Raw genomic sequence first — 26037 nt, forward strand, 5'->3', positions numbered from 1 at the left:
ACATATTTTTATCCAAAATAATTATATTCTCCAAAACAATATAACTTAGAGAAAAAGTGGCATCATTTCACGCTTTTTTTTTTTTTTTTTTGGCAAATATCTTTAATGTCTAACTTAGAAGATGGCCAGATTCTCTTCTCTGCTTCTGCATTCAGTCTGTTGTGATATCACATCATGTAGCCTCTGGAAAACTCCACTGTACGCTCATGGAAGAATGAGTTAAAAAGGCAAATACCATCAGTATTAATATAAAGATAATTTTGACCTTGAGGATCCCCTGGAAAGGTCTCAGGGACCACCCCCAGGGGTCACCAGACCACACTTTGAGAACTGTTGGCATAAAATACATAATTCCTGTCAGGGAGATGGTGGATCCAATGTTCTTTCTGGGTCCAAGCAAAAGTTTATATAACCGAAGTAAGTGTTTCCACAGCAAATGTGCTACTATGATGTCAAGTTAGTTAGATATTATCATTCCCCCCAAATGCACACACCCTCACAGTGTTGTTGAAATGACTGAGACAATAATAAATGCAAAGCACTTTAGGCCAACACCTGGCACCTGATGAGAGCTTGTGTGGCTATTATTACATTAACAACAATCATAATGGTATGTGCTGTGTGCGCTACTTTAACTTCTTGAAGTAGGGACTAGTATTAGACCCAATTTACAGATGAGAAAACCAAGACACTGAGAGCTTAAGTAACTTCCCTAAGGTCCTGCAACTCAAACCCGGGCCACTGGCTCCAGTCTGCTGGGACCTCTGTGATCTGGGCCTCTCTCCCAAGAAGATTTAAAAACAAGAGGGTGAGGTGAAGTAAATTACGATTCCTCAGTGAGATATCTTATGCCAATTAAAAATGAAAAAGTATCAAGGTTATAGAAGTATCGGAAATATCTGACATAAATGTTCAAACGAAAAGAGCCGAATAGAAAATTGTAATTACACTGAGAGCAGTTGTGTAAAAACATGTATATATGTGAAAAAAAGTTGGGAAATATTCATAATGAGTGAAAATATTTACTAGGTAGGGTGTAAGATGATGACTGATTTGTTGCATTTCAGAGTTGTCTTTGTTACCATATTGTTAATACAAAGAAAATAAATGTATTTATATGTTTTACACACAAACCTGAAAAGTTAATGATATGAATTCTTTATTATGTTGGATTGAAAGTTCTCAAATGTCTCCTTTAAAATGTGTACAAAAGTCTCCACCTACACCCCCTTCTCATTAAACCTGCCCTTCTTCAATCATTAGCGTTGGAGATTAATAAAATCTGGCTTATTCAATTTTGCTTAATGACAATAGCTATAGCAGGATTATTTTCTGTTATTTTTCATTGCAAATGTACAATCTTTAATCTGCATTATTACACTAAATATGCATTTGTGGGATGAGCTGGAAAAATATCATGTTTGATGGAATGCTTTAACTCTGAAACAAGATCTGGACAACATATGACATTTTGGAATCAAACTAATTTGTAAGCAGAGAACTCGCTGTGCTGCTGTGCTGAGGGACACAGAAGAAGTCTGGAAAATCTCTTTTTAAATGAATTAGAGTCCACTGGCGGGGGGAAGTACATTAATGCACATTAATTAGGACAAATTACAAGGGGCAAGCAACTACAGGAAAGGTAGTAATGAGAAGAATGCATATTTAGAGAAATTCCTCATTTAGTATTTAGCTGAAGACTGGTACTTAGCCTGCTGGCACAGGCCCGAGTTTTCTGGCACAGGCCCGAGTTTTACAGAACAGCTCGCTGCAGAGAAGGAACTTGAGTTTGCCTGGAAACGACGCTCACTTCCAATCAATGCCCGCATTGTAATTATGTGTGGAACACCCCAAGAGCAGCTCATATTTTTGACCTCCTTTCTCCTATACACTTTTTTCGGTTTTGTTTTTAAAACCAGTTCTCCTTTCTTTTTCCTACACATTAGGAACAAACTCGCGGGCATACATTTCACTTTCTCTCTTTCCCTCTGTCTGACTTTTGGTGGCTTGGAAGGTCATTTATTGGAGGTACCCCTGGGTGAAGCCAAGGCAGGGAGGCAGAGAAGAAAAGGTCTAGAGGATACAGGAACTGGGGGATCGTCCCTTGACTCAGGGATGGCAACAGAGGGAGCAGGATTTCCACAGTAGGTACCTGGGGCAGCTGAGCCCGGATATCTTCAGATCCGATGAATATACTTTCTAGATGAGACCATGTGCGCTGCACATCAAACCAGAGGGAGATGACGGTGTCAGCAGTGGACAGCTTCTTCTGCCAGCCCGATGCTTCCTCCAGGAAGAAGGTAATGTACCTGGACATCATCAGGTTCTGAAGCTGGACTTGGTTATCCTCCAGAACCTCGATGAGGTTCTCGTCGGACCGCAGCAGAGGCACGTAGGTCTGCGGGTGGGGCTCGAACTGGAATTCCATGCGGACCCAGGTGGTCTGCAGCTCCTTCAAGACCTTCTCCATGCCCATCTCTTTCACAGCTCTGTCTACAATGCCCCGGACCTCGTCCTCAAAGTGGTGGAGCTGAAGCTGTAGGAGGAGTGCCAGGGTGGTGCCCTCACCCATGGTGAAGGTCACACCCGTGGCCTGCATCAGCTGCCTCCAGTGCCGCTCCCGCATGGCTGGGTTCTGCAGTTTGGCCACAGCCCTCAGGGAGGTCAGGGTGTTCAAAATGGTGCTTTCCAGGCCTGTGAAGGCATCCCAGGCCCTGACCTCCTTGTCGAGGTTCCGGATGTGCCTGGCAAACCATTTGCACTCCAAGTCCATGGCCTCCACGTTGATATCCATCCACGTGGTGGTCTCCCAGGCATGGATACTGAAGGTCACCATCCCAATTGTGTCCCAGAGCTCCTTCAGCTGGCACGCCTCCTTCCTGCACTGCCTCAGTTGCTTATAGTCAGGGATGGTGACCTCAAACAAGCTAGCAGACTCCGAAATGGAGGCCATGGTGGATTCCATCTGCTGGATCTCCATGTGCCTGGCATCCAGCATCTGATAAGGGTCAGTGCTATCAAACCTACAAAACACAATGTTTTCCCTTTATAAGTGGAGCACACAAGCGCCATCTCCTAGAATCACCAGAGTAATGACAGCTCGAATCCTTAAATCCTTAGTATTTTAGCAAAGGGCAGGGACTTTCACCAAAGCCTGGGAGGAAAAGACATCGGGGTAGGTTGGAGTGGGACGAACATAACCAGTTAGCGATTCAAGAGGAACACCATGTCCGGATCTGTTCTTCACATCTGAGAGGGTAATAAAAATACTCCCCACCTCCCCCACCCAGGTGCAGTGCGAAATACTCCTTTGTTCAAGCCCCCTTTAGACTCTGCTTCCACTTGCTGGCGTCCAGTTCACTTGACACAAAAGAGCATTGTCCTGTTACTGCAGAGGCTGTACAGGCAAAGCTCCCGCCAGGAGCTACTTGTGGTGGGTGGTCTGTAAGTGACAGAGACCAATCCTGACCTACTCTGGCATTGCTCCCTCTAGGGCAGTGGCTCTCAGTCTTGGCTGCATGTTAGAGCCTCCTGGAAGCTTTAAATGATCTCCATGATCAGGCTGCTCCCTGGTCTCATTCAATCAGAATCTTTGGGGGCGGGACCCAGGCAACAGCATTTTACAAACTCCCCAGGTGATTCCGATGTGCCAGGTCGGCGTCCTTCTCTGTGGTGAGGCTCATGCTAACAGCCTGCATCACCTTCAGGAAATAGTGTCTCCAGATGTGAGAACCACTGATAGGGACTTTGCAGTGTGCGCACAAAGCCCTCACCGCGGGCCTGCACTGCTTGGCTTTCCTGCGCTGCAGGTCTCCTGTCAGGCTCCACATCTCCGAAGTACCTCCTTCAAGCCGCCCCAATCTCCTCCCGCATCCGGCGGCAGCCTCTGGTTCTGCGCCGCACGCGTATAAGCACTCCATCGCGCTTTACAGCTCGAGCCCACGTTTCCTCCCCCTCTTCTCCCCAGTGGGTGCTCACTGCCCCCACCGTTCCTCCTGGTCCTCATGGCCGTGAGCCTCCTTTACCCTGCGGCACCTCCAACCTGCGTTCCCGGCAGAGCCTCTCCTCCAACATAAGAGCTGCACGTGCACAGGGACCCACATGGGTCAGGAGCACCCAGAACAATGTTCAAGGAGCCTCTCATTTTCCTCCCCCAGCCTCCCTTTATCCTTTCTTCCCATCACCAGTCTCAGATCTTCTTGTTTCTGTGTGCATGGAAGGCTAGATAGCAGGGATACCGTGACTTAAGTGTGAATACCGTCTTTCTCTAAAATCAGAATAGGGTGTCACGGGGTCCAACATAAAGGGAAAGTTGAGAGGAAAGGAGTGATTAGAGAATTGGCCATTTCCTCTGATCCCGTGTGTGTGTGTGTGTGTGTGTGTGTGTGTGTGTGCGTGTGTGTGTGTGTTGGTTGGTGGGATACAGAGGGGAGGGAAAAAGGAAGAAGATGACATACAAACTCCTTTTCTTGAACTGTCTCTCCTCTCAGTTGTCTCTGGAAATATTTGACTTGACGGATGGAAAGTAATCCGAATTAAAGTCATTTACCTGAACTGCTTGCCACTTAAGCCTAATTACCATGCAACACAGTAACAGTTACGCATACCATTAAACTAGTGTCAGATTAACTTTGACGCCTGCTATGTTTGATTCCCGCCTGTTCCATCTAAATAGTTTCGGCTCATGTGCCCTGGTTGTGTATTTTCATCTTAAGAGAATGAGACTGAATGTGTGTCTTCACTGTTGTCCAGTCCCCAAGTGTTTCAGAGTGGGTTGGAGTTCTCAGAGTTGAAGAGGGCCCTCTGTCTACATAGGCAAGTAGCTTTCTCTTCTATGAGAGCAGTAGAGAAAGAACTAGAAGGAAAGAAATGTAACATCTTCGTGGCAAGTGGGTCAGCAGGAAAGATTACCAAGCATGAAGGTTCCTTCTGCATATTCTCTCCAAAGACTAATTGTTGGAGTATGTAGTGCATTGGTTCTACTTTTTAACTTCATTAGAGTGAACTTGGAAAGTGAATTTAGCTACTTGGTGTCAGTATAAATCAGACAAATTCTAAAAGCCCACATTCTGTTTAATTTATTAATGGAATAAAATTCAGGCATATTCGATAGGACAGGTGCTATCAGAGTGTTGGGGGTCTGTGGACACAGAAGACAATGAATGATCTTCCTAACTCTTCTTTCCTCAGCGCACATGAACATCCTTGAATCAATATTGGTTCCTCAAATATTTGTAGGAGGTGATCATTTGTCAAACCTATTCCAAACTTCATCTGCCCCGTGGCATAATTTTTGTTTATGGTTTAAATCTGTGGGTTTTCATTTCCTGTAGCTGAGCACACATAAAAGTTAATTTGACCTAAGTAGTGAAAGGAACCTCTAGACAGGGGAGCAGGTAACCCTCTTCCCATTTCAAACCTCTAGTGCAAACTGTCAGGATATTCACAGACCTGATTAATGCGCCTAATAAACTTGAAGCAGTTCTCCAAAGCCTGGCGGAACAATGCAGTGTGAGAACAAGAAAGTAATAGGTGGGAAAAGGGTGTAGTTAGTCTTTGAAATTCAAATAATAATGCAAAAGTATTTTAATCTAAAAGAGAAATGCCTGGAAAATCTGGATGAATAAAACTATAATTAAGAGAAATGGAAATACAGTGCTCATCTGTATGATCTTGGAAAAAGTACAGACTCAGGCCTGCCCTAGACATAGGCACAAAGAGAAAGAGAGGACTAAGTGACTTAAATGAATTCTTGGGAAGTGAGCGGCTGGTAAATGTCAACCTCAGTTCTGTACCTGCACATACAAGGAACAGTGACACACCTGTGCTTGATACCCCACAGGTACCATAAAACTCAGCACGCTCCCTCTGACCTGGTGACCTTTCGGCTCTTCCCATCCTGTGGCCCCATCTCAGGAGCAGCGGAACACACCCCTTCCAGCTTACTGGTCCAGATGGAAGATGGAGAATTACACCAGGCTCTCTCCCTGCTCATCTCCCGTATTCACTCAATCCTGCTGATTCTCCCTCCTAAGTCTCCCTCACGTCCATCCTCCTCCTCCATGCTCACTGCCACGGCTTCAGTTCAGTCCTCCTGCTTCGCACCCAGCTGTTGCAATCACTCACCACCCCATGGAGGCCCCACCTTGAGTCCATCTCGCTCCACTCTGCTCTCTGCAGCCACAAGACTGGTGTTACCATGATGTGTGTTGTTCTCATGCTTGTACTCCTCAGTGCTCATTCATGGTCAAGGCCTGGTCACCTGGACCTCTCCATCCTCATCTCCCACATCCTGCATCCCAGCCACACATACATGCAGTCCTCCAGCTGGTTGTTATGTTTTCATCCCCGTGTGTCTCTATGTTCTGCTTCCTTTGCCTGGAATATCTTCGCTGTCCACCCCTCTTTTTTCCAAATGGCTAAGTCTCATTTGCCCATTGGCTGAAGCACAGCTTCTGCAAGGGCTGTGAACTGCCTCCCCAGTGGGCGTTAAAGTTGGCCCCCATGGACATGTCTGGATACTCATTTTTGAAATTGACCCTGAGGCTGTTAAGTCCTTGAGGTCAGGGAATCTGTATTATCTGAAGATCCTAGCACTTAAATCATTTTTTGCTGACTCCACTGTTGAGAACACAACCGCTTCTGCTCTACGGAAGCCTGAGTCATGTGAGTGAGTCAGATTAACTGCAAGAACAGGGTCAAGTTGAACTAATGACATGTCTGAGGATACGGATATGTCCCTGAGAGATTTCATGACTAATACTACTCTTTTCTCCAACTTTTGAAGGGACAAGAGACCCTGCACAAGCAAGATGAAGGCCCTTCTTTCCTCACGTTTGCTGCACTGGGCTATTTGGAAAGCCTTGCTTTGCTGGTTGTCATGCAGGACAGCACCCAATGGGAGGAGGTCTTTAGGAAGGTTCTCCCCACCGTTCACAGAATCTGGTGGCTGGCCAGCTGGAAACACTGATGGTCTCCATTGAACTGGAGCTTTAGGGATCAAATGCTTTGACCCAGAAACCCCTGGATTATCCTGATCTTGATGTGGGTAAGGAGGCTGGATAACATGGCATTCATTCCTTAAAGCCAGGAAGCCTGGGCTCAAGGGCAGGAACTGAACAAGAGAGCCGCTAGAAGCTTGGTGCATCCCTGTCACTCAAAGGGGAGAATGAGTCTCCAATTTCGAGAGGTGTGAGAAGGGCTTGAATCTGGCTATGATGGTTTAGCCGATTACTGAGAAGTGAGAGAGCTCAGCTAGGAATGTGCTGATACAGCTTCGAGTTAAGAACAGAAGGAAGAAGAAAAACTCAACTTGAACATGAAGAAAGAACCTCCCCCAATGACCTGATTCATCCTGCACCTGTCAGACTGCAAGGGCCAGATGAGACACGCACTTTCCTTTTCCTCCCAAAGACAAGATCAGCGTGAGCTTCACCTATCATCTAATCGGGAACAGAAACTTGCCTTCACAGAGATGCATTTTAGAAATTGATCTGAAAGTGGAGGAACCAGAATTCAACTCATTTGCCACGCACGGTGTCTAAACATTTTAAACACACACATTCATGCACACGAAACTAAGAAACAAACTCATGCGTTGACACGCATGAAGATTCCCTTCAGCCCTAAATCCACGATTCTGCTCTAGTCTTGATAGTTTTCTTGACAAGAAGAGAAAAACATCAAAATTGCAGTAATGTTTGGCTTTCCACACTGCTGTGAGCAGTTCTTTTCAAAGTCTCTTGCAAAGATTCATCTGCATGTTAAATTAACAGATGTGAATTTGCAAGTTAAGGGTAGCAATATCCTTTCAGCCAGCAGATAGATATCAATAAAAGTGCTAAGAAAGAAAAGCCAATGCAGCTATCAAATTAAAAAACAACAAGAGCTATCAGGAGGGACGCCAGATTTCCAGTAGACACACAGAAACACACCAGCAAACGAGGGCTGTTCCGTTCAGGCAGTCTCGGGAGTCTGTTTGGGAAGATATTTCACCAGACATCTTTGAATTCCTTTTTAGAAATTTTTTAAAAAAGGGACAGATGATGTAAAGATATCAGTGTCATTACCTTTGTGGCTGTTGCCTTAGGTGTGGATACTGTTAGCACTGAGCAGAAATACCCAGCTTAATTGCCCGCCTGCCTCACCAGCTTTGGCCCTGTGTGATCAGTGTCGAATTTCAGAAATTCAACTGTATGCCCAAAGGAGAATCAAAAGAATGTGCTTCAGACTCTGAAGGAATAGTCCCAAAAGAAGTTCCACAAATGTTTTGAGCAATAGATGCTTCTTTGGAACAAGGGCATAGCTCCTAAGGCACTTATTCTAAAGGGACACAGACTCATTTGGAGTTATATGCCCTGGAATGATTGCTTAAAAGGGAACCAGTTACTTCCCTTAGGGAGGCAGTCTCTACCTTGGCTACACACTGGAGTCACCTGGGGAGCATTACAAACTACTGATGCCCGGTCTCATCCCCAGAAAGTCTGATTTAGTTGGTCTGTGGGACAGACTGGACCCCAGGTGATTTTAATGCTTTAGAGCTCCATGTTGTACATTTATCGTAAGCACAGTTTACACATCTGTCCTCCCCTGCCTCTTGACATACTCATCTCGGTCTCTCTAGCCCCAAGTATAATGCTTGGAAGACAGTAGCTGCTTAATAAATGTTTGATGAATGAATAATAGAATAGGTAGGCCCTTACTGTGTGCCAGGTGAGGTGACTAAGTCTCAGTTTGCCTGAAATAGAGGGGCTTCCCTGGATGTATGACTTTCAGTGTTAAAACCACAACCATCCCAATTAGCACAGCACTGTAAATCAACTATGCTTTAATAAAAAAAAGAAAAGAAAAGAAAAAAAACCCCAAAACTGTCCCAGGTAAACCAGGATGGCTGGTTATCCTAGTGCCAGGTCCTATGCCTAAAACTTGCAAAGATTCATTATTTAATCCTATCAACAACCTTATGAGGTGGATACTATTATTAACCCCGCTTTACAGATGAGGCAACTAAGCAAAGAGATATTAAGTGACTGCCCTGACTTAGACAGTGAGTAGTGAACCTGAGATTAGACACCAGTCTTGTTAAATCCAGAGTCCATGTACTTAATCATTATGTTGTCTTTCCTCCCGATAAAGCTGTGATTTTCTCTTTCCATTTTGTTTGTTGCTTTAGTGTGTATCTCTCAATGTCAGATTTCTGTGTGTAAGTAACCCTTGAAAATAAAAAGCTTCGTTGCTCCTTACATAGGGCATTTTTCAGTCTAGAGACCTCCAAAACTACAGAAGAGACCCAGCAGTAAGCCCGCTAGGGAAACAGAAGCAAACCCCGGAGCTGGCCTGAGGGGAGAGTGTCCACTTCAGCTGGCATGTCAGCAGACACAGAGCCGGCTGGTACCCCTGGCTGGAGCCCCCGATGCTGAGAAGCAGACCAGAGCAGACCCTGTAGATTTCTCCACCAAGGCAGTGAGCCCCTGAGAAAAGGACTTGTGTGTGTGTGCACGTGTGGATGGGTGTTGCCCATCCCACAGTTGTTTTGTTCGTGTAAAGACCCCTGACCACAAGTAGGGAGGAGTCTGAGAACTAACTACTAAGCAGAGAAAGTACACCTTGAAGTAAATCCATCACTTCAAATCCTGCCATTAGGCTACTGAAATGCCTTCCAAAATTATTTTAAAATTCTATCAGCCACTATTTTAAACCAAAAGAACAGGAGTCTGGGAGAATTTAGAATACTAACAGTTTAGTAAAAACCTAGTAATCTTACCACACACAATCCCTTTATAGACCTGGAGACACAGAAGCTTCTAGACTTTTTTAAAGTATTTGTACAGTCTTTGTTCATCCCACACGGGCCGCAGTGGTACTCTGTGAACATGAGCACCAGGTTCTAACCAGTGGACCTAAATGGGAGGGAAGACTAGTAACTAGTCTTCACTTGTTAAAAGAATACGCGAACTCCACGGAGAGATCACCGTGACTTAAGATGCTGCCGTGCTTAAAGGCCGGGAAGCAGTGGTGGCAGCTTGGGTGCATACCTGAAGGGGGCTTCTCTGCGGAATCGCTCCCAGAACCGCTGCTGCTCTGCCTCGAAGGCCGCGCACCTCTGGCGGAGGAGGGTCGCTTCATTCGCCTGCAGGGGGGCCACCTGCTGCCTCACGGTAACAGCCATCTTTTTAATGTTGTTCCATTTCTCAGGCAGCTCCTGCAAAGGAGACCTCAGTGTGGTCAGACCCTCCCCCACGGTCCTGAGGCTGGACGCACCCGGGTGCCTTCATCTCTGCCCCGATGCCAGGCTCTGATGCCGTGGCATCGTTCGACCCTTCCTTGACTTGGCTCCCTGGATGCCCACTCTCCCGACGACCACCTACTTCTGATTCAACACTATCCTTCTTGCCCTCAACTTCTAAGCCAGTAACCCTGGCCCTTTTTTACATTTTCTAAGAGTGCCTAGTTATTTCCTTTTATGCCCCACATCTCTTAGACCATCATAACATTCCTCAGACCTGCTTTTTTTTCTCCGAATGAAAACTTCAGCTCATCCATAATCCTGGAAAAAGAACCCAAACACATCATCCACATCAGTTCTCCCATGTATGTCCAGCGTTACAGTGTTTCATATTTATTGAGTTTCAAGAAAGTGGTACACATTATACACGTGCGACACATTTAGCTCCAAAGCATGGACCTTGAGTAATCACCAAGCTCTGTTTTTCATTTACTTCAACCCACCTCATCCCACTCTGAAATCCCCAAACTTTCCCTCTATTTCTTTTATTAAGAAAACATAAACTTTGCACTGACCTCCAGCTGCCTGAACAGTGTTTCCGGCAGTTCTTGTCCGTAGGTCTTCAGCAATTCAATAGTCTGCTTTAAAGGCTCAAACATCTCATCAGTGCTGCTCTGTCGTTCTTTAAGAGCCATAAGGTGTCCCATAATTTCAACCAATCCTTGGAAATCTCCTTTTCCGACTTTCTTGAGCAAGACATTCTCGCTGTTTTTTATAAATGCTTCAAGGTCGGCCAAGCTGAGCAAAACAAACAGAATGTGAGGAGCCATTCTCCTTTCACTCCTTGAAAGGAAGATTTATTTAGTTCCCCAACATTAATAGCTATTATTATGGAAAACTCTCCATCCTCCTGGTATTATTATGGAAAACTCTGCATATCCTGATGGTATTATCATGGAAAACTCTCCATATCCTGATGGTAAGATACAACCCTCTTCAGAAGTGTCAAGGTCGCAAAGGACAAAGACTTAGCCCTCCATGATGGAGGGTGCATTACTGGGACAACTGGTGAAATGTGAATAAGTCTGTACTATGTAAGTTACTACTTCCACATCAATACTAACTTCCTTGTGTTGATAACTGTACCATGGTTGGTTATCTAAGATGTTATCATTTGGGAAAGGTGAGTAAAGGTAAAAGAGAATTCTTTGTACTATTTTTACAACTTTTTTTGTAAGTCTGAAATTATTTCAAAGTGAAATTATTTCAAAGTAAATATATTACAAATTATGTTGTGAATCTCAAATTATTTTTTAAAAAACTGAAAATAAATACTATGGCCTCAAAGGTCATACACGCTTGGGTTTAATTTTGACACTTACTAGATGTGTAACCATGGCCAAGTCACTTAACATCTCTGAGCCTCAGTTTCCTCACCTACAAGATTGGAAAAATCATTTCTTTCTCACTGGTTATTGTGAGAGTTAAATGAGATTCATTCTTGAATTCAAAAATGTTTATTGGGCAACTATTATGAGCCCTAGCCTGCTTCCAGGTTCTGAGAATAGTATAATAAATAAGATAAAGTCTCTGTCCTTATGAAACTTACATTCTAGTGGGAAATATAAATGTGACACAGATCAATGAGATAAATGGTACAGTTTCACATGGTGATGAGTGCCATGAAATAAGGGCATAGAGACTAAGGTCAGAACTATTTTATATGGAGTGGTCAGTAAAGGCCTTTCTATGGAGGTGATGTTTGAGCAGAAATGTAAACAATATGAAGGAGTGAGCCAAGAAAGAAACAGGAAAAGAGCTTTCCAGGGACAGGGGGCAGCATGAGTAAAGGCACTGAAGCTGGATTCAGTTTGATTCTCTTGAGGAAAAGGGGAAAGTCAGGGTAGCAGAAGCATAAGGAGAACAGAAGGGAGCACCGAGGGAGAAGAGGTCAGAGAAAGGGCCAGACACTGGGAGGCCTTATTGGCCATGATAAGCAGCTCAGATTTTATTCTAAGTGTGAGAATTCTGAGTAGGAGAAGGGCATAATTTGACTGATTTTCAAAAAGAACTATAGATGGAGGAGAACAGATTTCAGCTGGAGGTGGTGATGATGATGGTGATGGTGACATGGGTGGGGAGACAGAACAGAAGCCAGGGGGGCATTTAGGGACTATTGTGGTTGTCTGGGTGACAGAAGATACTGGCTTTGACCCGGATGGTGGACATGAGGAGTGGTCAGATTCAAGGCAGCTTTGCATGCAGAGCTAATAAAACCCACTAATGGGTTGGGGGAGGGGTGTGAGGGAATCAAGAAATCAATAAGGACTCCTGGCAATGGGGTGAATGATGATGCCATTTAAAGAGATGGGGAAGAACTGGGGAAGACTGGGGGTTTTTTGGAGGGAGAAGAGGGAAGGAGATAAGTTTTACATATGTTAGGTTTAGGGAATTCCCTAAACCTAAGGTCTACTGCCATTAGGCTACTGAAATGCCTAATGTCTAATGCCATTAGGCTACTGGACCACCTGGTGGTCCAGTGGTTAGGACTTGGCATGTTCACTGCCGGGGCCCAGGTTCGATCCCTGGTCAGGGAACTAAGATCCTGAAAGCCACCTGGCCCGGTCAAAATAAAGAAATAAATGTGTTAGGTTTGACATGCCTCCCAAACATCTAACGGAGATACTTATTAGGCAGTTGAACTTAAGTCTAGAGCTCTTAAGAGACGGGGCTAAAAATATAAATTTGGTAGTTATCAGCACACAGATTATTCAAAGTATTAGATTAAATATCACCTGGAATATGGCGGTGGCTAGAAATGAAATTCCAGGATCGAGGTTTCAGGAGTTCTAATATTTTGAGTCCTGGAGGAGATGAGACCAGTCAAGGAGACCTCGAAGAAGGAAATCAAGAAAGTGAGGTCTCCTGAAGAAGCCATTTGGGAAGGAGGGAGTGATCAGCTGTACCAAATACTGCAGAGAGGTACAAGTAAGACGATGACTGATCATCACCATTGGATGCGGCCACATGAAAATCATCGGTGCTCTTGGCAAGACTGGTTTCAGTTGAGCAGTCTAATAAAGGCCTGACTGGAGGATAAGTTGGAGAGCGTGGATTTCTGTTTCTAGCTGTATGGTGTACACGATAATATGAATGACCCTTCTGCTAAGACAACAGAAATGCTTAAGCACATATTTCAAAATCATTTAAAAATGCATCACTAAGGTGGCATGAAATTAAGGTATCTCCAGAAGCTGAAAATGTAGTGAAAGCAAGGACCCTGGGAGGTAAGCAAGGTTCAAAGCTGGCTTTCACAGGATAGTTTCTATTGAACCCCGGAGATCTTGAGCTTCTACTTTGATTCTTTATGAGAACTGGGGAACAGGTGATTAAGCCTAGGGCCCACTCAAGGTGAGGAAGCTAATAGGAAGTTGCGTGTGAAGTTGCAACGCCGTTAAGGGTGAACAAGAAATAAACAGGCTGCATGGTATGGGACAGCATGGAAACTCGCCCGAATTAACCATGACACTAGATGGACTACTGTAAGTTGAGGTATAAGTGGTCTGGGGTTGGAAGAGTCCCTTGATGACCGGCAGAAACAAATGAAAATCCTTTCTGGAGGAATGCAACAAGAATCCAATCCTCAAAGGATTACTCTCCAAGGAACATGATTTTATAATCAAAAGTCACAAAATACATAAGGAAAGAAGTCACCATGAGTGGGAGCCAGCAGAAACAGCTGAATTAAACCTGTGAATGTTTTAGATACTGGAATTCAGGTGCAGCATATAAAATAGCAATATTTAATATGTCAAAAGACAAAAGAGCTCTTGTTTAGGTGCTTTGCTTTACTATTTCTGACCCACATACCAGGAGCAAATGCTTTCCCTGCAGTTTCCCAGGCATCTATTCAAGATTTACTAAGAAAAACAACTTCATCCTTTTAAGTATGATATATCAGTTCGTACAGAAATGCTTTCTTTAGGAATCACCCTTCAGAAGCCTAGATAAACTCTTACATTCTCAGCAGGTCACCATGCCTTATCCTGGCCCCAACTGCCTTTATGTTCAAGCATAAATTCAGCATTGTCTCATAATCAGGAATGGAGGTGATTTCAGCGGCTTTCCAAATATGCCCAGAATCTGTGATAGTGTGTGGACCTTTGTATCGAATGATGGATTCAAGAAGTGACAAAACTAATTGAAGTGGATAATATGAAAATTATGGCCTGTGATGGCATTATTTTGTGAAAAGAAACTTTTTTTTTTTTTTTTTTTTGCGGTACACAGGCCTCTCACTGTTGTGTTCTCTCCTGTTGCGGAGTACAGGCTCTGGACGCGCAGGCTCAGCGGCCATGGCTCACGGGCCCAGCCGCTCCGTGGCATGTGGGATCTTCCCGGACCGGGGCACGAACCCGTGTCCCCTGCATCGGCAGGTGGACTCCCAACCACTGCGCCACCAGGGAAGCCCGAAAAGAAACTTTTAATATGTGTTCTAGCAATGCAAAAATGATCATACTGTGCTATGTTAGCGGGCAATTCCAGTAGAAAGAAGCTAATAATTTTCCATAGCCCTTTATGTTAACTTTGATCTATGGCAAGAAGAAACAAACCATTTTTAGGCTGACAAATCAAAAGTTATCTTAAGATTATCCTCGAGTAAATGTATTCTAAAACTTGAAAAATGAATAAATAAAAAAGAAGGAATTTGAGCAAAGAATGGGAGGGTATAAAAATGAGTAAGCAAAACTGTAAAATAACCAAATAGAAGATCTAAAAATAGAAAGTATAATTAAAATTTAAAGCTCAATGAATGGATTAAACAAGAGATTTAGACAACACTAAAAGAGAGAATTAGGCTGCTCTTTGATAAAAGTGGAGAAATTATTCAACTGCAGTAAAGAAAGACAAACAACTGAAAACTGAAAATTATTCAAATACATGGGTGATATTTAAAAGTGTATAAGTGTAACAAGTGTAATAAGAGGTCCAGAAGGAGGTAATAGAGAGAATGGGCAGGAAGCAATCTATGAGGATATCTTGGCTGAGAATTTTCTTGAATTAATGAAAGACACCAAATATAAGATCAAGGAAGCCCAACAAGTTCAAGGTAAAATTAATATAAAGAAACCCTCACATAAGTACTTCAGTATGAAACTGCAGATTACCAAACGTGAAAAATAATCTTAAAATTAGCTGCAGGGAAAAGACGGATTTCTATTAATTAAAAAAACCCTAAGTTGATGGCTGATGATGCAACACCAAAAATGAAGCCAGGAGGGGGCTTCCCTGGTGGCGCAGTGGTTGAGAGTCTGCCTGCTGGTGCAGGGGACGCGGGTTCGTGCCCCGGTCCGGGAAGATCCCACATGCCGCGGAGCGGCTGGGCCCGTGAGCCATGGCCGCTGAGCCTGCGCATCCGGAGCCTGTGCTCCGCGGCGGGAGAGGCCACAGCAGTGAGAGGCCCACGTACCGCAAAAAAAAAAAAAAAAAAGAAGCCAGGACACAATGGAATAATATTTTCAATAGGCTTACAGAAAATATGTTATCCTAGAATTCTCTCTTACACATATCAATTTTTTCAAGAACAAGGGCAAAATACATGCATTTGGAGAGAAAAAGAATGAGAGTTTTACCAAAAGAACCTTATTAACGGACGTTCTACTGACTACAATTCAGATAGCATGTCTGTAATGTAGGAAGATGGAATGAGCAAAGATATTGGTAAATATGCAGATAAATTTAAATAAACAGTGAGTGTATAAAAATAAAGTATGATTTGTGGAGTTTAGATAAATAGCAGAGAACAACTGAAATTACTTGGAATTATAGAATATAATTTGATGTATGAACGGTTGAGATCAAACTAAAGTCCTTGTATTGGTTGTGAAAAGAGTAACAGTACTGATTAGTTTACTCCTTTTAAGAATGTTTTTTAAAATAGCTATGGTTAACTATTAGAAAAGAAGACTTAGATAGCACAACATCCAAATTAGCAGAAGGGAAAAAATGGAATAAGAAAAAGGAAAAATAAAAGAAAATATTTAAAAAAATGCAACCCAAAGCAGGCAAGAAAGAAAACAAAGAAAAGAAGAACAAATAGAGAGGACACAATAAAATGGTACAAATGAATTCAAATATAGCACAACAGACATTAATGAACAAAACGCTCCAGTTAAAAGAAAGATATTAAGGTAGATAAAACATTCAGTTCTATATCAATTATAAAGATCTCTTCTAATATAAAGGCACAGAAATATTGAAAGCCAGAGGATAAGAGACACCAGGCAAATGTCATACAAAGGAAATTGGTTTTGTTATACTAATATACAACAAAACACACTTTAACACAAGAAATATAGCTAGTGATAAAAGATTTTTAACGTGTGGCTAAAAGATTCAATTTTCCAGGAATATATAAAAAGTCAAACGCTGTATGCTCACATAGCATAACCTTAAAAAATATGAAACAAAAAGTGACAGAATTACAAGGAGAAATTGTGGACTCCATCAAAGTGGAAGATTTTTAACACAGTTATCTCAGTAATTGATAAATTAAGCAGACAAAAAAAAAAAGGCAGCGAGGTTATAGTGGATTTGAAGAAAACAAGTTTGATCAAATAGGCATGCACAGAACATTATACCCAACATTTACAGAGTACACATTCTTTTCAAATATGCACAGAACATTTATAAAAACTGACCAAATTCAACAAATTTCAGAAGCTTTTTATTACATATGTTACATTCTCTGACCACAATACAATTGTTAGAAATTAATGACAGAAATGCAACTAGAAGAACCCATGTTTTAAGATTAAAAAAATATATAAGTACCTCATAATGAATGTTAAAAATATTTAGAGCTTAATTATTACTAAGACTCGTGAGATGTAGGTAAAATTGTACTTAGAAGGGAACTTATAAATTTAAGTGTTACATTAAGAAAGATAGAGGGCTCAAGGTGAATAGCAAAGCACACATCTTAACTTAGCCAAAGGACAGAAAATAAACCCAAAGAAAATAGAAGGAAATAATAAACATAAAAGAATAAATTATCAAAATAGAAATCAAATTATAATAAAGAGGATCAATGGGTCCATAAGATTGTTCTTTGTAAATCTCTTGGAAGATTAATTAAGTAAAGAAGCCAGAAAGCACAATAGAAATGAATAGAAATCTAAAAAGGAACATATCCATAGATTCTGTAGAGATTAAACAGGTAAGAGCATAATATAAATTTCATGACAATAAGTTGAAGATTTACATGAAATGGATACATCCCTAGAAAAAGATGACTTACTAAGGAATAGAAAACCTTAATATTCCTATAAACATTAGAGAAATTGCAGGTAAAAATCTTGCCACAAGCAAAATACCAAGCCAGATGTTTCAATAGGAGATTTAAACTTTCAAGGATTAGAGAATTTCAATCTTACACCAACTCTTACAGAGAAAAAACAAGAAGGTTACTTCCTAACCCATTTTATGAAGCTAGAAAACCACAGAGCAAGATCAGACAAAGATGTTACAGAAAGGAAAAACTGAAAGCCAGTTTCATCAAAAACAGACACGTCAGTGCTAACTAAAATATCTGCAAACAACATCAAGCAATGAATATATTGAAAAAGACAACGTTTCATGTTGGGCTTAACTCAATAATGCTAGGTTGGTTCAGTATTAGAAACCAAATAATATAGTCACATCTTTAACATATTGAGGGGAAAAAAACAGAATTATCTTAATGGAGTTAGAAAAAGCGATTGATAAAATGTTATATCCATTTTCGCTAAATCCTCTTAACAAATTAGGACTAGAAGAGAACTTCTTTAATCAGATAAAGAGATGCCATAAAAAACTCACAGAGTATTATACTAAGTAATGAAATGTTGAAAGTATCCCCTTTAAGATCGGGGACAAGACAAGGATACTTACCATCACCACTTTATTCGATGTTATACTGACAGTCCTAGTCAGTGTGGTCAGATAAGAAATAGCGATAAAATGCATTTAAAAAAAAAGACTGAGGAGGAAGAAATAAAATTATCATAAATTTGTAGATGATGACTATGCACATAGCAAACCCCAGAGAGTACACGATGAATTATTAGAATTAACAACTTATTTAGTAGAGTTGCTTGATACAAAATCGACATACAAATGTCAATTCATTTCCATGGAAAATATGATTTTAAAATATCATTTACACTAGGAAACAAAAAATAAAATATTAAGGAATAAATCTTAAGAAAGACGTGAAAATCATTTTAAAGGAAACGATTACAAAATTTCATTGAAGGATATTAAGGAAGATAAATGGAGAGATAACATGTTCTTAGGAATACCTATTACTACAAAGATGACAATTCTCCTCAAATTGATCTATAGTCACTGCAAGTATAATCAAAATCCCAATGGATTTTTTCTTCTACAAACTGATTTTAAAATGTAAGTAAAATAGTAAGGAAGGGCCAAGAATGACTGAGACATTCTTAATGAAAGTGAACAAGGTAGGGACTCGCTCTGCCAGATATCAAGATTTATTACAGAGCTATAGTAATTAGGACTGCATCATATTAATGCAGTGACCGACAAAGAGCTATTTAACGCAAAAGATAAAACTTGTAGGAGAGGATGTAGGAGAGTATCACCAGGATCTCAGGACAAGAAAGGATTTATTTAACAAGAGAAAAGAAGACAACACAAGGGAAAGATGGACACATTTGGCTACATAAAAATGAACTTGTCATCAAAATGTACCATAAATGGAGTGGGAAGACGGGCCACAAAACGGGAGACTAAATCTGTAATATGTACCATCAGCAAAGGATTAGATATACAATATATAAATCACTTCTAAGTATAAAAAGGGAGAAAATAAAGTCCAACAAAAAATGGGCAAGAGCTATGAAGAAGCACAGAATAGGAAGCATAATGACTCATCCAAAAACACAAAAAGATGAGCCACTTTATTCATAATGAGAGTAATGTAAAATGTCTATCACAGCGAGATACCACTAAGCTCCCAGCAGAATGGCCAGCAGTAAATAGTTTGTCAGCAGCAAGAGGTGTTGGGGACGTGGGGCTACTGGAATCTTCACAAATGGCCGATCCACCTTGGCAAGAGTTGTCATTACCTGCACTGACCCAGCAATTCCACTCCTAGCTATACACCCTAGAGCCATGTTTGCTCATGGATACCGTGATAGCTGTATAAGAGAATGCATAGCAACCTTGCTGATATTAGTGAAACCATCTGAAACAACCATATTAACCACAGAATGGATAGATAGATTGTGGCATATTCAGATGATGGGACACCCTACAGCGGTGGAAATGAATGAACTACTGCTATATTCTCAGCGTGCATGGGTCTCAAATATAATGCTGAATAAAAGAAACAGGACAGAGGGATATATAGTATGCAACACTGTTTCATTTTTATAGCTTTAAAATGGAAATCTCAATATATGTATATCTGTGTGTATGTGTGTGTGTGTGTGTGTGTGTATATATATATATATGTATACACTAAGCCATGAAGAAAAGTATGGGAAGGATTATTTCACATTTAGGGCAGGGGTGACATCTGGTAGGGAGGAAGAGGGATTTAATCAGGGAAGAGTACATAAGGGAATTTTAAAATGTAGCTAATGTTCTGTTTCTTCGCTGGATAAAGTAAATGAGAGTATTCATTTTAATATTTTTCTCTAAATCATACGTATGCTACATTTAAAATTTTTCTTTTTTCTTAATTTATTTTATTTTATTTATTGTTGGCTGCATTGGGTCTTCATTGCTGTGGGCAGGTTTTCTCTAGTTGTGGTGAGCGGGGATACTCTTTGTTACGCTGTGCGGGTCTCTCATTGTGGTGGCTTCTCTTGCTGCGGAGCACCGGCTCTAGGCACGCTGGCTTCAGTAGTTGTGGCTCGTGAGCTCTAGAGCGCAGGCTCAGTAGTTGTGGCGCACGGGCTTAGTTGTTCCGCGGCACGAGGAATTTTCCGGGACCAGGGCTCGAACCCATGTCCCCTGTGTTGGCAGGTGGATTCTTAACCACTGCGCCACCAGGGAAGCCCCTATGCTACATTATATAATAAAATTTCTTGTAGAGACAGAATGGAAGATGAAGAAGTAAAGGGATCAAGTATAGACACATCTTTTGAGGAATTTTGCTATGAAGGAGGGCACACAGAAATGATGCTGTAGCTGGAAGGACTCCTGGGACCGTGTTCCTTTCTTTTAAGATGCCAGATGTGACAATATATTTGCATGCTGTGGAAAATGTATGAAAATAGATGGTGTTGTTGATAGGGAATATTTAAGGAAGTTAAGTTCTCGAGTAGATAAGAAGAGGCTGGACTTAGAAAATCAGCTTATTCACTGTAACAGGAGAGGTAGTTGAATGTATGGCTTCAAATGCAGGTAGGTTGGTAGATTTGTTGGTGAAAGGTGAGTTAGCTCTCTTGTGATTGGTTCTAATTTTTCAGTGAAATGAGAGGCAAGGCTGTAAGGGCAGAGAGGATATTTGAGGTTTAAGGAGAGAGGAAAAGAAGAGTCCATTATGGGAGTTGGGAAGAATCTATGAAAATGTTCATAAAAGAATTTATGTTCATAAATTTAATATGAGATTGGTCAGAAGACTGGTTTGTTTTTCCTTCAAGGATGAATTGCTCAGGTGCAGGCGTGGGGCACTGAGTTTAAACAGTCAGGGTTTTATGAGGTGGGAACGGGAATGGGGAGCAAGGGTGATAAACACTGAGCTATCCCGATAAAGCATCGCGACCAATGGATTGGAAATCCTGATGAGTCTGAAGAACTTTGCATGGCACCGTTGCCAAGTAAGTGAGCTGGAAAGATACCAAGTGGTGGTCAGAGAATGGAATGCTTTAACCTGAGATTTTGAAGGGGAAGCAAGTACTTGCTCATCTTTCCTTCCATACCACTGAGGGCACAACACAGAATTAGATAGCAGAGGTACGACGGAAGGAAATGGCAATGGAGGGAGAGGTCAAGAAAATGAGAGGCAGGTATAATGAAGGCTCCATGTGGATGCTGAGTCACTGAGGATGATTATCAGCAGAAGGATGGGAAAGGGAGACTGAGCCAGATGACATGACCTGCAACGAAGGGGAGGAATGGCTAAGGGCTTGGCAGGTGACTGTGGCAGGGACAAGTGGCAGGTTTTACTGTCTGATAGAATTCACTCCAGTGGAGCCAGAGATTTTGAGGGAGGACCAGGTGGAATGGTTTGGAAGCTGCAATGAAGAGCAAGAATATCTCATCTACCTCTAGGCCCAGTGGTAAGAAGGATATAGGAGAAAAATCAGCCCTACTTGGGAGGGCTGCAGGGAAGCAGTATCCTCGGGAGAGAGCTGGGCTTCAGTTAGAGCAAAAAAAGGATGAGAGAAGACGAAGGGACAGTGGACTTTGCTGATGCAAGATCCTGAGGTCCAGGGGAAGAGCACAGGGGAGGGCTTTGCAAGGGCAAGGGTGGGACTGAGTAAGATCAGGGCATAAGCAGCTGAATGGGGATGAGAATTAAGATGATGCTATGGACTAAATGTCTGTGTCTCCCACAAATTCGTATGTTGAAGCCCCAACTCCCCATTTGTGATGGTATTTGGAGCTGAGGCCTTTGGGGAGGTAATTAGGGTTAGATGAGGTCATCAGGGTGGGGCCCCCATGAGAGATTAGTAGCCTTATAAGAAAAGGAAGAAGGAGATCTCTCTTTTTCTATCTGTGCACAGGAACTGAGTAAAGGCCATGTGAGGACACAGTGAAAAGATGGCTGTCTGCAAGCTAGGAGGAGAGCTCTCACCAGGAATCAAATTGACTGGCATCTTGATCTTAGACCTCTTAGCCTCTTGAATTGTGAGAAATAAATTTGTGTTGTTCAGGTCACCCAGTCAGTGGTATTTTGTTATGGCAGCTACAAGGATCCTAATACCAATTCCAATGCCTATGGGTGGGTAGGGGGGCACCCCACACCACCGAGCAATTCTCCAACACCAACTGCCTGTCCTACAACTTGACTCAATTCTGACACTATTTACCTGGAGATTCCATAGGTTAAGGGCTCAGTCCTACAAGACTGCCTCACCCCCTTCAGACCCAAACACTAGTCCAGGTTGTCACCTTGCCTCTGACTGACCAGCTATAGGACAGAGGTTCCAATGACCTCCTCCTTGCATTTGATTAGTTTGCTGGAGTGGCTCACAGAACTCAGAGAACCTGTTTACTCATTAGATTACTGGTTTATTATAAAAGGATATAACTCAGGAGCAGCCAGATGGAAGAGATGCACAGGGCAAGGTATGGGAAAGGATGTGGAGCTTCTATACCCTCTCTGAATGCACCACTCCTCCGAATCTCCACACATTCACAAACTGGGAGCTCTTGAAACCCTATCTTATTGAGTTTTATGGAGACTTTATTACACAGGTATGATTGATTATACCATCAGCCATTGGAGACTGATTCAATCCTCAGCCCCTCTCTCCTCCCTGGAGTTCTGGGGAATAAGACTAAAAGTTTCAACCTCTAATCACATGGTTGGTTGTTCTGACAACCACCTCCCATCCATAGGTGAGGTCCAAAAGTTACCATTAACAGAACAAAAGATACCTTTATGGCTCTCACCACTTAGGAAATACAAGGGTTATAGGAGCTTTTGCCAGAAACAGGGATGAAGACCAAATATTGGGTTGGCCAAAAAGTTCATTCGGGTTTTCCCATGCATCTTATGGAAAAACCCGAATGAACTTTTCGGTCAATCCAATATATATGTCTTATTACAAATTGCAATATCATAGCAGTCCAAGCTGAATAAGACAGATGATAATGAAGGATTGGATTTCTGTCAGTGTATTTATGTAAGGCAAGGTGGGATTAATCCTGACACCTACTAAGAGAAGGTGGAAATCACAGAATTACAAGGTACATAGTAGACACTCAATAATAAATGTTTTTTATTGTTCTTATTATTTCTTTTTTTAAATCTAATCTTTGAGAACACAATGAGACATTCTCCCAAAGTGTAGCAAAGTAGTCAGTTTATGGATCACCAACTATTAAAACTGGAAGGCACCTTACAGGAATCCAGTCAAACTGTCTTCTTTCAGAGACAAGGAAACAGGGGTTCAAGGAGGACTCAGGCCTTCTCAGTGCTCTATCATGTGTTTTCCTGTTAAAACAACTGTTACATCCTGTGAAGCCTCACCTGGTAGGGACACATGGAAGCTGCTGTAACTATGCCCTGTATCAACCCTGTGTTTCTGATGCTCTGACATTTGGGGCCTTGTAGGCCCTGGAGGGACTGACCCTCCCAGGGTTAGCCAGTTCCTAGAGATAGTAAACAACCTGCTTTTGACTGTGCCTTTCAAATGCAAGCCAATCAATCCAAAGTCCATATCCCCAACCACCTCCTCCATCTGGCTCTCATTCTCCAGGCCACAGTTCACCTGCCCTATAATCCCACAGCCAGGTACCAGGCAACAAAAGACAGCCCCTACATCCCAGAGCCTGTTAAAATTATTTTAAAAACTAGACAATCCTAAACCTGCTCCTAAACCTGGAGAAGAATGTCTTGCCCATTCTTCTCCATGGAAGCCATAATAAAAGCTCTTGCCCATGTTTCCCCTCACTCCCTCTGCTTCCTGATTAACACCGGTGCCCCCCATTTGGCCCTGCATGGTGTGCTGTGCCCCCCTCCTCTTGGGATCTAACAGACTATCTTTTCAATAGCAGTCATCTCCCGATCTTGTGGCCTTGCCATACCTAAATAATAATAAAATCTGCATCTGAAACATGTCCCCATGTCCTTGGGTCACCAGACCTGCTAATGGAGAGGGACCACAGAGCACAGAGCTGTCCCCTCAACAGTACTCCATTCAGGGGCAACACTGCCACCTCCCCAACTGCCACCATTGCTTCCCTTCCTTGACTCTCAAGTGTGGGAAACTGGCTGCTGCTTCTTAAACAACACTTGGAAAGCCCTGTTTGAAACATCCCAAAATGATTTTCTGAGGCTTTTCTAGAGTGGAGAACCATCACCCTTGCAAAGTCTCTCAGAATTTGTTTGTAGATAGATGCATTCTTGACTTGGCTGTCTCCCTTCCACATCACTGAGCAGCAAGCAAGACCAGCACCAAACTCTGGAGAGGGCTCCCCTGCAGCATCAGCTAATACACCAAAGACTGATCACTGAACAGAGGGACCATGGCACTCCATAGGATTCTGTGGGGAGGGGCTGGGAGCTGAGATTCTGCCTGTGGCAGACCTGTGAGGACAAGGCTAAGGTGAAGTAACAGGGAGACTATTAACCAACTTGATTATTTATCTAGAGGTTGGTGCTCTGGCTTAGGGAGCCTGGTGCTGGGCTGGGTGGTCTAGGTCTATGGTGGAACAGACAGAGTTTCATATCCAATCTGTCACACAGCTAGAGTGGCACTGGCAGGCATAGGGGTGTGTAGATTTAGGGGCTTCCGTGCTTCACAGCTGGATAATCTGAGACAAGGAGTAAGTGGGAGAAATAAAATCTAAGAGGCCCATTAGACCCCCTCTGCTTCTCAGGCTTAAAGAGATTTCACAGTCAGAGCTGTGAAGGGAGGTTAGATCTGCTATTATTGTCTCTAACATTATTTACCACTTACTGAGTGCCTTTCGCACACTGGGCACCAAATGGAAAACGAAACAGAAAGAGGCCAGGTCTGATGAACAAATGAGAGGGCAGGACTAACGTTACTGCTGGTGTCCAAAAGCCTGGAACCTCCAACCCGCTGTTTTAATTTTTAATTTAACCAAGAACCTATGGAGAAAAATGTGAAGAAGATTAGAAACATGGTGTTCCTGACAGCCCGGGAAGCTAGCAGGACCATGTTACCTGTGAGTGACGTAGTCCACAAGGTGCTGTTTGAACGTGAGGCTCCACTTCTTAATTATATTCAGCAGAGACGTTTTAAAGGGCCGCGCATCAATCTTCATCCAGCTGTCAAACACCTGGATGGGCTCCAGCCTGCTCACGTCTTCATGGAGCTTTTCGTAGCAGTCGATCTGCGCTTTGAACTGATGGAGCAGGGGCGGGTTCTCTGGAATGCCGTCCTCAGCATGGGCTTCCATCTCCTCTGCTGTGAGCATGTGCCCATATAGCAGAAACTGGCCCAGAGCCTCCTTCCGGTCCTCCACGTAGAGGTAGGAATACTGGCTGAGGGTGCTCCGATAGCCGCAGCAGAGGGTCATCATGCCCTGCACCCGCCCCATCAGCTCGCCCCGCATGCCTGCCAGATCAGGCATGGCCTCCAGGTCAACCTAGGGGAGCAAGACAAAACCAGGCGGGTGACACCAGCACTTCACAGAGGGCTCCAGATCTGATGGGAGGGCAGGATGCTTGCAGATCCAGTACCTGATAATGAGGAGAGCCGTTTTGAGGGGAAAGCCGTGGAACCAAGGACGATATCCTAAAAATGCTGGTGATGAGACCCTCAACAATGTCGTAGAAGCCACCCTTCACTCCAGGCTCCAGAGACGGACAGAAAACCAATTCTGGGATGGCTAAGCTCAGTTGTGCTTCAAATATCGGGGTGAGTCCTGCCTTACATTCTGAAAAACAAGGAAAACAGAAGAGAATGGGTAACGTAGGCAAAATGCAATACTGTTTTAAAAGCACTCAGAGCATTTCTTTCCTTTAGATGAGCTGTTTGGGTATAAGAAAATGGAAATGTAAAATTTGCTAACACCCCAGAAAAGGTGAGGGTGGCAGTCCTGCAGTGTTTATTGACAGGGGAACCACTGACATTTGGAACAGGCTAATTCTTGTG

At 42.8% G+C, this 26037-nt stretch overlaps 1 protein-coding gene across 1 annotated transcript in view; it reads right to left on the reverse strand.

Moving 5' to 3' along the window:
* DNAH9 (dynein axonemal heavy chain 9) overlaps positions 1 to 26037 on the reverse strand; it is a 301339-nt gene that overhangs the window by 221067 nt on the left and 54235 nt on the right. Inside the window, exons 16-20 of the mRNA XM_029211821.1 lie at positions 25623 to 25819; positions 25104 to 25528; positions 10801 to 11023; positions 10035 to 10201; positions 2153 to 3023 (exon numbers count right to left, since the gene is read on the reverse strand). Of these exons, the coding sequence (XP_029067654.1) occupies positions 2153 to 3023; positions 10035 to 10201; positions 10801 to 11023; positions 25104 to 25528; positions 25623 to 25819 (1883 nt within the window). The remainder of the gene's footprint in view (positions 1 to 2152; positions 3024 to 10034; positions 10202 to 10800; positions 11024 to 25103; positions 25529 to 25622; positions 25820 to 26037) is intronic.

The sequence above is a fragment of the Monodon monoceros genome, unplaced genomic scaffold, assembly GCF_005190385.1.
Source record: "Monodon monoceros isolate NGI ecotype Baffin Bay Population unplaced genomic scaffold, NGI_Narwhal_1 Super_Scaffold_9, whole genome shotgun sequence".
In the NCBI taxonomy this organism is placed as follows: Eukaryota; Metazoa; Chordata; class Mammalia; order Artiodactyla; family Monodontidae; genus Monodon; species Monodon monoceros.